The sequence below is a fragment of the Pinus tabuliformis genome, chromosome 4_1 (assembly GCF_031772625.1).
Source record: "Pinus tabuliformis cultivar Carrire ecotype Pingquan chromosome 4_1, CPIR1, whole genome shotgun sequence".
Taxonomy (NCBI): domain Eukaryota; kingdom Viridiplantae; phylum Streptophyta; class Pinopsida; order Pinales; family Pinaceae; genus Pinus; species Pinus tabuliformis.
In genome coordinates this window covers 786558479-786572396 of record NC_142303.1, presented here as the reverse complement: position 1 = coordinate 786572396, position 13918 = coordinate 786558479, and the positions used below count along the sequence as shown (strand labels likewise).

The 13918-nt window shown below is 43.1% G+C and overlaps 1 protein-coding gene across 1 annotated transcript in view; it reads left to right on the top strand.

Annotated features, from left to right (window-relative positions):
* Positions 1 to 13918, top strand: part of ABCG7 (ABC-2 type transporter family protein) — a 162966-nt gene that overhangs the window by 122113 nt on the left and 26935 nt on the right. Inside the window, exon 5 of the mRNA XM_089420375.1 lies at positions 4278 to 4479. Coding sequence (XP_089276501.1) covers positions 4278 to 4479 — 202 coding nt within the window. The remainder of the gene's footprint in view (positions 1 to 4277; positions 4480 to 13918) is intronic.

Genomic DNA, 13918 nt, shown 5'->3' with positions numbered 1-13918 from the left:
ATTGCGCAGTTTGCCAAGACAACGCAAGAACCAGATGTGAACCAAGTCACGGGGTCAGCTTGTGGTTGGTCGACAAAAAACAAGTTAGCGAACACAAGTTGCAAAGTGAAAGATAACTTCAAATAAAACACAAGTACCTGAGTAGTGCAAGACATGCTGCTAAGATTTTGAGGAGGGAGGCTCCAAAACGAAGTGAAGGCAAAATTTTGGAGGGTGGTTGTAGTCGCTACAACAGAGTCCACAATGGGGACTTTGACTAATAAAAGATGACCCAAGCATGAAACCCATGCTTTAATAAGTCATTGTAATAATAATAATAAAATTATCTTTTTCATTCTTTTGATAAGTACGTTACATAATGACTCAAATACATTTATGAAGAACGAACCTAGTTACATTCTTCAACAGAAGTTGCACATGGTGTTGGGCAATAAGAGTTAGAAAGAGATCAGAGGACCAGGGCTAGTGCCATTCAAGATGGAGTTAGGACAGGTGATGCGAGTTCAGGACGTATTGTTTGTACTAGGACTCAGATATAGCGTGATGTCTATGTCATTGATCGAGCAGAAGAGGTTTGAGATGTTGTTTCAGGATGGGAAGGCTAGACTCAGGCCCAGAGGCTCTAGCTCTGCAATTGTTTTGATTGGAGATAAAGAGCATGGTCTATATAGGCTTCAGAGGAGTGGGTATAGGTTCCAGAGAAAAAGGTCCAAGTTCTAGAGGCTCGGAGGGAGTCAAGTTCTAAAGGGAGTTTGCAAGCTCAGAGGAACACTTTGCAACCCAAGAAGAGTGTGTGGTCAGTGGGGAGCAAGGGTGCTTCTACATCTGGCAAGAAGGAATAATGGAGAGAGTGGAAGACATTTCAGGAGAAGAAAAAGCAGGATGCTTCTAGTGACAGTGACACTTTCGAGAGAGGCGTAATCCATCCTTCAGGGATTGCTCCAGTTTTGGGCGCCAGGACTTGGGTGAGTGTTGCGAGTAGTGATGATGATGATGATGGGTTACTTCCTAAGTTCCTAGTCTTGGAAGTAACTCCCTTGCTAAGAGTGAGTGTTGATTTTTGGTAGCTTGGGAGGTACCCCAAACTCTAGGGTTCGAGGTTTGGAGGTTGGAGCGCCACAAAAGTCATTTGTGGGCTTGGAACCCAAGATGTGGGCTTGGAACCCAAGATGTGGGCTTTCCACCCAAGCTGGTGGGTGTGAATCCATGAGGAGTTTTGGACATGTGATGATTTGAGGTGATAGAGGATCTCGAGAGCAACCGAGAGCAAAAAAAATCACTCAAATCCAAGTTGTCTATTATGAGATATGAATTTTTATTGTAGTTGTGGGTTAATGTGGCACCTAAAGCAAGTCAGCTTGGTGTGTTGGAGTGCCACAAGTTGTTTGTTGACACCACATGATTTGATATAAATTAAGGAGAGATGAGAGGCATTTCTCAACATCCCATGTGCATTCAAGAATATAAAATATACCTATCTGAGGCAATGAAGCTACAGGACGAAGAGGACAAGAGTTTGGGATTGCTTTTATGGTTATTTGTCTCCCTTATAGGTCTGAGTTTGGAGCAGAGGTTGTTGCTTTGCATGAGGGCTGATTTGATGGTGTTTTGGGAATGTTCTTGTGGTGAATCTCTCCTAGAAGCAGGCCTCACTTGATTGGGACGCCTACAACCAGGTCACAGGCCTTGAGTACCCTGTTTAGGAGGCCTAGAAGCTACAACGGGGAGGCTGCAGTCTGTTATGCTTGAACATGAGGCTGTGTGGTTTGTTTTTGAGGCCTAGAAAAAGGCTAAAAGGCAGCGAATTGTAGGAGGGACTGCTTGAAGGGAGGTCGTAGTCAATAGAAGGTCTGACGGGTGTTGTAGCAGACTGTGTTTGTGCCCTAATCAGTGACCAAAATTGCAGAGAAGAAGACACCAGCACTTGGAGCATGCAAAGGTATGTAATTTGGTATATTTGTGTTGTTTGGATACTAGGTAGATGTAGGTTCTAAATAGGACAGATTTGGAGGACTATAACAACCAAGAGGTAGGGCTGATGTGGCATGTTAGAAGCCCTAACCAGTGGGAAAATGCTACAGTGGTGATTGGGTGCCTAGATTTGTGCAATAGCTCCTCTATTGCAGAGCAAAGGGTAGATCTTTGGAGCTCTAGTTGGATGATGTTTTGAGCAGATTTGAAGGACGTGTTTGTTGGTGTTGGATTGGGCATTAGTGGTCTGTTGGAGGGTAGCGTGAAAGTGCCCAAGTTGGAGCCCTAAGGGCAGTTCCTTGATGGACTAAGGGCTACTAGGAGTGGCAGTTGTTGTAGCTCAAGGTTTGGCCAGCCAAAAGAGAAGATTGATGGAGCCCATGTTCATCATTAGAGAAGCAAAATTTGATGGTGATAGGTGGGAACTGTCCTACCCTATGTTAGGCTTCATTGGAGCAACACAGGAAGACTATAGTGGGAAGAAGACCCTGAGTAGCTAAGGAGCAACAATGGGCTGTGAGCAGTTGAGAGTTCACAAAGAAAGTTGTGGACAACTCAACAGGAGTCTCAATGTGTTTATGTGTTGCTGGACAAACGATTAATGAGAGAGCAGATTGCATAGCCGAGATTTAGTGGCCAGATGGAGTTGGAGCATTGATAGAGGTTGGTGTTGCAGATTGGGAGCGAAGGACCCGTAGGTGTACAAGATAAGACAAAGAAGCTGTGATCGTCGACTACATCAGCTAGACCGTCAGATTACCTTGTATTTTGTATTCTTGTACTTGTAGATATTTGAGGGCCATTATCCCTGGTAAGGGAGCCCTAGACTGTTGTATTATTCAGTTGGATTAATATAACGAAGATTGGGTTATTGTACATATTTTTGCAGAAAGTTATTTATATTTTGTGCACTATTGGATTTACTATTGTTTATATTCCACTGCTCAAAGTAGACTTGTTGTGATACTTGGTTTGGTAGTGTCAATGACTTAAGATTCTATCCAGGACACTAGTATCATGGAAAAACAACACTTTATTGATAAATATGGAACAATTACAAAGCAATACTAATAGCACTTCCCCAAGCTCAAGCTTCCAACACTAGCTTCAAGAGAGAGGAGCATTACTATTTATAACAAAAGAGGGAGACAATCCCAATGAAGAGAAGAGTTACAAGTGTCCAAGGTGAAGATCCCAAGGCAAGATTAAATTGCTCCAAGTGTCCAAGACTAATTTCCAAAGAGAGCTCCATAGGTCCTCCTAGCTTCCATTCCTAGACCAAGAGGGTATGGAATTTGCACAAAGAAAGAGGAGAGAGAAGATAGAAGAATAGAGAGAAGAAGGGACAAAATTGCCCTGCGAACTTGAAATTTTTTTATAGGTGATTTGTCCATTGGGCAATGGGGTCTTTGTTCCCTGCTAGGTACGTCTGAGCAGGTAACAAGCTTCATTTGACCTTCTTTCAGTGGGTGCCAACATTCCTCCAAATATATTTTTAGCTGTCTTTTATCAATAAAGAAACTGTATTTTATCTTCTTTTTAAGTCATGTACACTTCAGTCATTTTTGTATGAAAATTGCTTCTTGTTTATAATTCAGGTTATTTACTATGTAATGTTGGTTTAGACTGCATTTATTTATCAGAATCTTCCTTAAGCCCTATTTTTAACTAAAAATTGCTATCAGCCTATGAGGTCTTCCTGAAATCCTTCCACATCTATACAGAAAAAGACAAGCACAGTAGTAATTTGCAAGATGACAAAAAATATAAATTAGTTGAGCTTTGAATTGGTAGAAAAACATAAAATAAACAAACACAATAATTACTTCTACAAAGGCTCAACAAGGAAGCAAAACTTATAAATAACAAAGCTGTTATTTTGATTGCTCACAACTACTTTATCATATAAAGCTTTAATATCAAAAGTGTAGCATTGTCACTTGTAAATTGTGACAAATAATAAGTATTAATCATGTAGCATGAAGCCCTCATGTAAAGTGTTCTTATGGATATAGTCGAGTCAGGTGTGGCAAAGCAGTCTATAATTATCTGCCTTGGGTTATTTTTACGCCACAAAGTTTTGACTATTGAGTTAAGCAGTATTTCCTGAGATTGTCCAGCTTATGACTTCTGTTATTCATCTAATCTTGTGTTAAATTATTGTCTATGTTTTGAATTCCTCAGTTATAGAGTATAGCAGTTCCACTACTTTGTAAGCTTTTTGATCCTATTTTCGTATCCATGGAGTCCTTTTATTGTTAAAATTGTTCATTATTTTCAGCCATTTGTGGCTTTTATGCATTCAGGTTTGGATGCTTTCCAGGCAGAGATGGTAATGGAGACACTTCGACAACTTGCTCAAGCAGGACATACAGTAGTATGTTCTATACATCAGCCTCGAGGTTCAATATATACAAAATTTGATGATCTAATCTTGTTATCAGAAGGGGCAGCTGTATATGCTGGTCCTGCTCAAGAGGAACCTTTGCTCTATTTTGCTGAACAGGGGTTTGTCATCTTCAACTCTCTTTTAATTATTTTGCATGTTCAAATGATATATTCTATTTGGAGTTTTTTATTATATGTTGTGTTTGTTCAAATGTAGATTATTTAGAAATACGATTTTTGACGGTCATAGCTATTGGGTTCCTTCATCCATACCCTGAAACCATGATTAAATTTCACATTAAAAAGGATTATTCTTTTTGCTGGCTAAAACACAAACAACAAAGATGGATCAAATCTTGTTGTGGGAATGAGACTTTTTAAATCTTCTATTCTTAGTTTAAAATAAAGCAAAGGAAGTGATACTTTTAGTTCTGATAGAGATGGTTGGAAGAAAATAATTAGCCTCAGATCATTGGGAAAGGATATTTTGATTATTTCCATTTGGTTTGCCTCATACTGATGAAAAGTCAACTGTCCTTGTTTAATGCTATTGCATTTCATTAGTTGGTATTTGTTGCCACAAAATCTAGCAGGCCTTGGAGAGAGACACCATACAAGTTATAGACTAGACCTATGAGCAACAATGGGGTAGTGGCCCACTATCAACATAGCCAAAAACCCCTGCTCTCTACAGACTTTCACCAATGGGAGGAGTCCTGGTAGGACAAAATCATTTATAATAGGTATTCTAGGATTAAAGTATGAAATGGTCTTGCTAGGAGGTCTTCAAGAAAAACACAATTTTGGTCCAAGGCTTCACAAGGAAGCGATTTGCTTGTTGTGAAGATACCTAGAAAAGGAGGCACAAGACCTAGGGTTTGATTGATTTGACAAGTGTTGGAGCAACTCAAGGTCAAGGAAATGAGAAAAGGTTTCTTGCAATGCATATTAGCTAATCTGAGGTTCGTGAAATCTTCAAGAAAGTCCTTAAGGTTGAGGGAAGAAAGTCTAGGGTTTGCGTACTATAATCACCCATGTTTTTTGTAGAAGAAATAATCCATACAAAAAGTAAATCTATACTAAATGTAAGTTATGAGAACATGATATGATGTCAGTTATGCAAAATAAATATGCAATGAACCTATGCTACCTTCTACCACTCAAACTAGTAGGGGTCCTAGGAGGAGTTAGAGCAACTACTAGGTCAAGTGGCAACAATGGAGCAATATCCCACTATCATCTCAGTTAGAGTTCCCTACTCTTTACGAACTTTCATCGATGGGAGGAGTCCCAGTGTTAGGGAAATCACTAGAAGAAATGTGTCAATTGTTAGTTTTTGTAGCATCAGATGTGTTCTTGACATGAAATTTGGTGGAGAGGCTAGAATACATGAGATCTCCAAGACCCAAAAATTGTTTCTGGAAATTCGACCTAGAAGTGACTTAATTAGATTATTAACCAATTTTTTTAATGTTTCCTAAGTCTAAACTTAGGAAAACTGGTTAATTAATCAGTATTAATTAAGGCAAGGTGACAATTATCTAGACACTCACAGAGATCGATTCGAAGATGATCCTAGCCATCGACTAAGTTTTAATCTTGGTCGTTGGTGCTCTAATAATGAATTATGAGAGGAATTCGATGGGCACTTGGAGAACACACTCGACAACACCAGAAATTCTATTTCCTTAGCAAATCGATTTCCAGAGTAGCAGTAGTCAGTTGTCGGAGAGCCAGAGATCGAAGCATTGAGTGAGGAGCAGGGAAAGTGAGTCCGGAGGAGATTTTCCAAATCTGGAGAGTTAGCTATAAGAGGGTCGAGTTTCCTCGGTGAGGTTGTGCAGAGGCAGCGCAGAGGCTTCAGAGGTAGTAGTTCGATTTGGCCAGACAAAGGCTCGATTTAGTTGCTAGAGGCCAGGAAGATTTCCGGAAGGGACCAGCGAGTCATTCTCAGAGGCTAGATTGGGCAAATGGCTTGATCAGTTGCAGTTCCTGGCAAAGCGTATTAGTGGTTGCGTAGGCTTGACGCAGACGCTGATGTAGGGGTTTCGTGGAGCCCATTTAGAGCCAGTTTTGGAGCTGGATCAGTGCCAGATGAGACAAAATTTGTCTTAGTAATTTTTGTGGCTAGTTTCTGTTGATTTGGGGTAGCATTGGATGTGCTCTAGCCACGAAAATTAGTGGAGAGGCTAAAGCACATGAAATCTCCAATACCCAGAAGTGGTTTGGGAAGAATCTAACTAGTTTGGGAGATATTAAAATAATTAATATTTTTAATTGAGTCCCTAAGTCTAAACTTAAGGAAAATAAAATATTAATGTGAATTAATATAAAACTGAGTTAGAATGGTCCAAAATTCATGGATTAAGGCAGATCTAATCTTAGTCGTTGATTAGGAATTTAATCTCGGTCGTTGAAATGTCAACGAGAAAAGTATAAGAGGAGGCTTGAGGGTCACTTGGAGAACACACCGAGTTGATCAAGAATTCGGTTTTCTGGGGCAGGGCTCGCTGAGGAAATCAAAAGAGTGATCAAAGTTGCAGCTGAGGGGTAGCGAATGCAGTAGCAGAGAGGCAGAGATAGTACCGGGAGCATTAGCGCAGAAGCTGGGAGAGGGTTGACGCAGAGGCAAATAGAGGCCACGTAGAGGTAACCAGGAGTTGCGTAGAGCCTAAGGAGGGCTAGCATGGGAAACGTAGAGGCTCCAGAGGCTGACGTTGGGCAGATGTTGGGCCAGAGAGGCTGACCCAGACCCTAGAGGTTGACGTTGGGAGATTTCGTGGGGAAGGTTGGGGCTGATATCTGTGTCTGACTAAGAGGTACTACTGCCAAGGGCATTCTTTGTTGGGTGAGCCATTTCTAGCACCTAGATTGTATTCTGAAACTACTTAATAATAAAACCCTGAGATAGTTGCACCGATTTTCTCGCGTTGGGTTTTCCTAGGGACATTAATCCAAAAAAAACGGTGTCACTTGTGTGCTTGTTTTTCCTTCAGTTGATGATCTATATGTGTTGAGACTGTACTTGTATTTATTTCCAATATTTATATGGTAAATAACTTGTTAATTAACAGAACAAGTAGGAAGAAATAAATCATAAAGTACAAGAAGGATTTCTAATAGTTAGATATAGAAATTCCAACATAGTATCAGAGGGTAGTTGCAGATCACAGGATAACTGAAAGCATTAGCTGAGTAGAGCGGCGGCAGCTGAAACAATTGTCCCAAGTGACAGAAGTTGTTCCTAGCGGAAAAGCAACAAGGAAGGGGTGACCTACTGCCTACGTCATCAGTTAGAGTCGGGAAGAGGATCAACGCAGTGGCAGAGAGGAGCAGACCTGACCTACGCAGTGCCCGATCATCTTTCTTAGTGAGGAAGGATTGACGCCCGTGGCCAGGAGGTGCGGATTTTCCTGGTGCCGTCATTGCACAGAACCTAGAGGCTCTAACCTTCAGTTTGTTGGGGCATAGGAGGCTGTGGGTAAGTTGCGGAGTGACGTTGGTGGTGTATTGTGGTTAGAACAATACCTAACAGGGCAAGACCAAGGAGGAGGGAGTTGTTGTCGAGAATTTCTAGCCAAGAAATCCAGATCAGTGATGCAGCTGCACTAACGATCGAAGTGGGGGCATCTCGACATTGGCAGAGGGGTTTTCAGGAGAGAAATCAAGGCTCAGAGGGAGTCACACTGAGAACTTCCAGGAGGGAAGTAGAGAGACTCAGAAGAGTCGAAAGAGGAGCAGCGAAATGACAGTGAATGGGGTAAGAGATCAGGATAGACTGGACGGAGCCTCAAACTTCGTAGTCTGGAAGACCAAGATCTTGTCTGTTCTAGATAGGAATCGTCTCAAGCACTTTGCCTTGAACACGATAGAAATCCCAGTTGACCCAGCTGAGAATGAAAAGTACCAGGAGGCATTGGCGAGGGCCAAGAACATCATCCTTGACGGGGTCAAGGACCATGTAGTACCACATATTGCCAAAAAGGACATGGAAAATGCGATGTGGGAGGCCCTGACGAAATTGTATCAACATACTTCCGTGCAGAGGAAGATGCTACTAAAAAATCAGCTGCGATCATACCAGATGTAGAAGGGAGAACAGATAGACACCTTCCTCAGTCGATTGAAGGAGATCCGGGATCAGCTGACTTCCATAGGGGCCACGCTAGATGAGGAGATAATGGTGAGGACCGCATTGAACGCAATCTCAAAGGATTGGGAGGTATTTGTCCAGAGCATACTGGGCAGGTCGACCCTTCCAGATTGGGAGGAACTGTGGGCGGCTTTTCATCAAGAAGAGATCAAAAGGCTAACCAAGGCAGGGAGTAGTGGCAATGGGGTCAGAATCAAGAAGGAGGAAGAGGAGGATGCTGCCCTAGCATCTAAGGGAAAGCAGGAGAAATGGAAGAAGAAGGACCTCTTCAAGGTCAAATGCTTCCACCGTGGGGAACTGGGTCACTATGCGAGCTAGTGTCCAAGGAAGAAGAGCAAGGGAGAGGGTTCTGAGACCAAGGTTGCGCTAGCAAGGGCAGAGAAAGAAGTGAAGATAGATGATGACTGTGCCATGAGTGCTCATACGCCACTTGAGAGGAAGTGGGGAGACATCGAGCTATAGTCAGACGGACTACAGGCGATGAGGGGCAGGATCCTTGAGGTACCCAACCTCTTGGATTATACCTTGCTACAGGAGCCCCGAAGAGGAGTAGCAGGATTGGCGAATGTTGGTAGAGAGGGAGCTACAGTGTAGAACTCCCAAGACAACGTGAGGCTGCAGTGCGAGATGCACATAGTTGTTGCAGCAGCGCAGAGGTCAGAGAGGGAGCACTTGTCAGTGACAGAGGGAGCTTCAGCATCGGGAGTGTTTCTAGCTTGATGGAGATGTTGGAGTTGGGAGATCTATTACTTACTTCTCAGTAACTGAGTTGCAGTGCAGCAGTTAGCAGTGGCAGTGCTATGGGCAACACGATGAGAGGGGTGGCAGTGCAGATGCAACAATGGCAGTGGCAGGGCCATGGGCAGTAGCACAGAGATAGAGGGAGCTGTCATACAGATGCAGCAATGGTAGTGGCAGGGCCATGGGTAGCAGTACATGATGCAACAGTGCAGACGATGTTGGGCAACAGGCCTAGCATCAGCACAAGGACCGATGCCAGATGATCAGGGTGATGCTCAGTGAGGAGTATTACTAGAGCATAGTCTTCTCTAAGAGGGAGTGTTGATTTGGGGTAGCATCGGATGTGCTCTAACCACAAAAAATGGTGGAAAGGCTAAAGCACATGAGATCTCCAATACCCAGAAATGGTTTGGGTAGAATCTAACTAGTTTGGGAGATATTAAAATAATTAATATTTTTAATGGAGTCCCCAAGTCTAAACTTAGGGAAAATAAAATATTAACGTGAATTAATATAAAACTGAGTTAGAATGGTCCAAAAGTCATGGATCAAGCCAGATCTAATCTTAGCCATTGATAGGGACTTAATCTCGGTCGTTGCATTGTCAATGAGAAAAGTATAAGAGGAGGCTTGAGGGTCATTTGGAGAACACACCGAGTTGATCAAGAATTCGATTTTTTGGGGCAGGTCTTGCTGAGGAAATCGAAGGAGTGATCAAAGTTGTAGCTGAGGGGCAGTGAATGCAGTAACAGAGAGGCAGAGATAGTACTGGGAGCATCAACACAAAAGCCGAGAGAGGGTTGACGCATAGCCAGCTAGAAACCAGGCAAAAGCAGCCAAAGGCCACGTAGAGGCAGCCAGGAGCTGCATAGAGCCTGAGGAGGGCCAACGTGGGAGACGTAGAGGCACCAGAGGTTGACGCAAACCCTAGAGGTTGACGTTGGGAGATTTCGTGGGGTAGATTGGGGCTGATATCTATCTCCGACTGAGAGGTACTACTGCCAAGGGCATTCTCTGTTGGGTGAGCCATTTCTGGCACCCAGATTGTATTCTGAAACTACTTAATAATAAAACCCTCAGATAGCTGCAACGTTTTTCCCGCATTGGGTTTTTCCTGAGACATTAGTCCAAAAATAACAGTGTCACTTGTGTGCTTGTTTTTTCTTTCAGTTGATGATCTGTATGTGTTGAGACTGTACTTGTATTTATTTTCAGTATTTACATGGTAAATAACTTGTTAATTAACAAAACAAGTAGGAAGAGATAAATCAGAAAGTACAGGAAGGATTTCTAACAGTTAGACTTAGAAATTCCAACATAAAATAATTAATATTTTTAATGGAGTCCCTAAGTCTAAAACTTAGGGAAAATAAAATATTAATGTGAATTAATATAAAACTGAGTTAGAATGGTCCAAAAGTCATGGATCAAGCCAGATCTAATCTTAGCCGTTGATTAGGGACATAATCTTGGCCTTTGAAATGTCAACGAGAAAGGTATAAGAGGAGGCTTGAGGGTCACTTGGAGAACACACCGAGTTGATCAAGAATTCGATTTTTTGGGGCAGGGCTTGCTAAAGAAATCGAAGGAGTGATCAGAGTTGCAGCTGAGGGGCAGTGAATGTAGTAGCAGAGAGGCAAAGATAGTAACGGGAGCATCAGCGTAGAAGCCGGGAGAGGGTTGATGCAGAGCCAGCTAGAGGCCACGCAGAAGCAGCCAGAGGCCACGCAGAGGCAGCCAGGTGAGGAGGGCCAACATGGGAAACGCAGAGGCTCGAGAGGCTGACGCAAAGCCCAGAGAGGTTGACGCTGGGCAGACGTTGGGCTAGAGAGGTTGACGTTGGGTAGATGTTGGGCCGGAGAGGTTGACACTAGGAGATTTCGTGGGGCAAATTGGGGCTGATATTTGTCTTCGACTGAGGGTACTACTGCCAAGGGCATTCTTTGTTGGGTGAGCCATTTCTGGCACCCAGATTGTATTCTAAAACTGCTTAATAATAAAACCCTTAGATAGTTGCACCGATTTTCCCGCATTAGGTTTTTCTGGGGGCAATAGTCCAACAATAACAATGTCACTTGTGTGCTTGTTTTTCCTTCAGTTGATGATCTGTATGTGTTGAGACTGTACTTGTATTTATTTCCAGTATTTACATGGTAAATAACTTGTTAATTAACAAAACAAGTAGGAAGAAATAAATCAAAAAGTACAGAAAGGATTTCTAACAGTGAGACTTAGAAATTCCAACAGTTTCTCCTGTAGTGGATTTCCAGTTTGTGCATCCAAATTGTACTCAAATTTTCACTGCTACATAATAATAAAACCCTCATCTGCTGCACTGGTTTTCCCGCATTGGGGTTTTCCAAGGACTTTTGTCCAAAAACAACGGTGTAAATTTTATTGTGTGTGTGCTAGTATTTTCTCAGTTCCAGCGCTATTATTTTCCGCAATTTTATTTGTGAATGTTGCAGTGTGATTAATTTGGTATTTGTTGTAGCAAATAAATTGTTAAATTAATGAACAATTAGAAGAATTAATTCTAGTTACTGCAATAGGATTTCAGTGGTGAAATTTTCACATGGTATCAAAGCATAAGTGATGAGCCGGAAGCTCGGAAATGAAGGAAAGAATTTTGCTGCTCATAAGGAGCACCAAGCCGAAATTCTTGAGGTAGCGCAGTTCATTGCCAAGTAGGCCGAGTTGTTTGGGGAAGTTTGATTTTTTCAGTGCAGGATATAGAAAAAGTTCGAATATCCCAGACCATTGATTCCAGTAGGCAGAGTGAGTAGCAGCAGCTCAGACTTTCATCGAGCAGATCTCTGATTGGACGAGGAGAGTTTTGCTACAGGTTGCAAAAGCAGAATCTGCATCGAGTGGAAGAGAAAAGCACACATAACAGAGGGAAAATTTTCCTCGGGAACTTCAAGTCTCAGAAGTTTGAATTTCCAGTTGCAGATTGGCAGTAGCAGCTAGTAGAGCCACGCATTCCATAAGGGAATGTGAATAGCAAAGCAACAACCAAGCACAGGGAAAGAGGGAGTGTTTGACTTGATTAGAGATGGCCACAGGTAGGATGAGAGATAATGATAGGTTGGAGGGTTCCTCCAACTATGTCATCTGGAAGGTCAGGATGTCCTTCCTGTTGGATTAATATGGCCTGAAGCTCTACGTAGACAGTGTTGTGGCATTTCCCTTGGATGCAGATCAGTTAAAAGAGTATAGGAAGGAAATGGCGAAGGCGAAGCAGTTGATCCTGGATAGAGTCCAGGACTATATAGGCTCACACATAGCTGACAAGGATACTACCAAAGAGATGTGGGATTGTCTTCGCCACGCTATATTAGGGCACTTCCAAGCAGATGTTCCTAGAGGAGAAACTGAGATGCATCAGGATGCAGAAAGGGGAAGGCATAGATCCCTTCCTCACCAGGATTCAAGAGGTCCAAGACCAGCTTGCAGTTGTTGGGGCAGTGCCTCAACCAATAGAGCTAGTGAGGTTGGCACTGAATAGTGTCTCTGAGGAGTGGCAAGTTTTTGTCCAAAGCATATTGGGCAGAGACAAGCTACCAAAATGGGACAGGATGTGATCAAACTTACAACAGGAGGAGTTGAGACGAGCTCTGTTAAAGAGCTCCATCAGTGGCAGCAGTAACAGCGGATCGAAGGTGGTGAATGAGGAGGAAAATGTGGCCCTCGCATCAAAGGGTCCCAATCAGGGCCAGGGGGAATAGAGAATAAAGAAGGACCTGTCAAAAGTCAAATGCTTCAGGTGTGGTGAGCTTGGTCACTACAACAAACATTGCCCTCTCAGGAAGAAGGACAAGTCGAAGATGCATCAGGATGCAGAAAGGGGAAGGCATAGATCCCTTCCTCACCAGGATTCAAGAGGTCTGAGACCAGCTTGCAGTTGTTGGGGCAGTGCCTCAACCAATAGAGCTAGTGAGGTTGGCACTGAATAGTGTCTCTGAGGAGTGGCAAGTTTTTGTCCAAAGCATATTGGGCAGAGACAAGCTACCAGAATGGGACAGGATGTGGTCAAACTTACAACAGGAAGAGTTGAGGCGAGCTTTGTTAAAGAGCTCCATCAGTGGCAGCAGTGACAGCAAATCGAAGGTGGTGAATGAGGAGGAAAATGTGGCCCTCACATCAAAGGGTCCCAATCAGGGCCGTTGGGGATAGAGAAGAAAGGACCTGTCAAAAGTCAAGTGCTTCAGGTGTGGTGAGCTTGGTCACTACAGCAAGCAGTGCCCTCTCAGGAAGAAGGACAAGTCGAAGAAGCAGGACCAACAGGCAGTGTCAGCCGAGATCAACAAGTTGACCTCCAAGTTAGAAGAAGACTTTGTGATGTTCGCAGATGTACCTTTAGGAGTGAGGTGGGGAGATTTGGTAATGTAGTCCCAAAGAACTATAGAGATTGGGCAGGGTCCTTGAGGAGTCCACCTCATGGATTAGTACCTTGCTACAGGGGCCCATATTATTCAATAGCATGAAGGATCAGTGGCAGTTGATGCAGTCGGTACCAGAGTGACAGTTGCAGACTAGTAGCAGTCAGATGCTAAGGAGAGCAGTGCAATGTTGATAGCAGAGCAGGTTACTCAGTGCAAAGTTGGCAGCAACGCAGATTCTTCAATGAAAGTGTAGATGCTAGTAGTAGTTAGAGACTCGAGA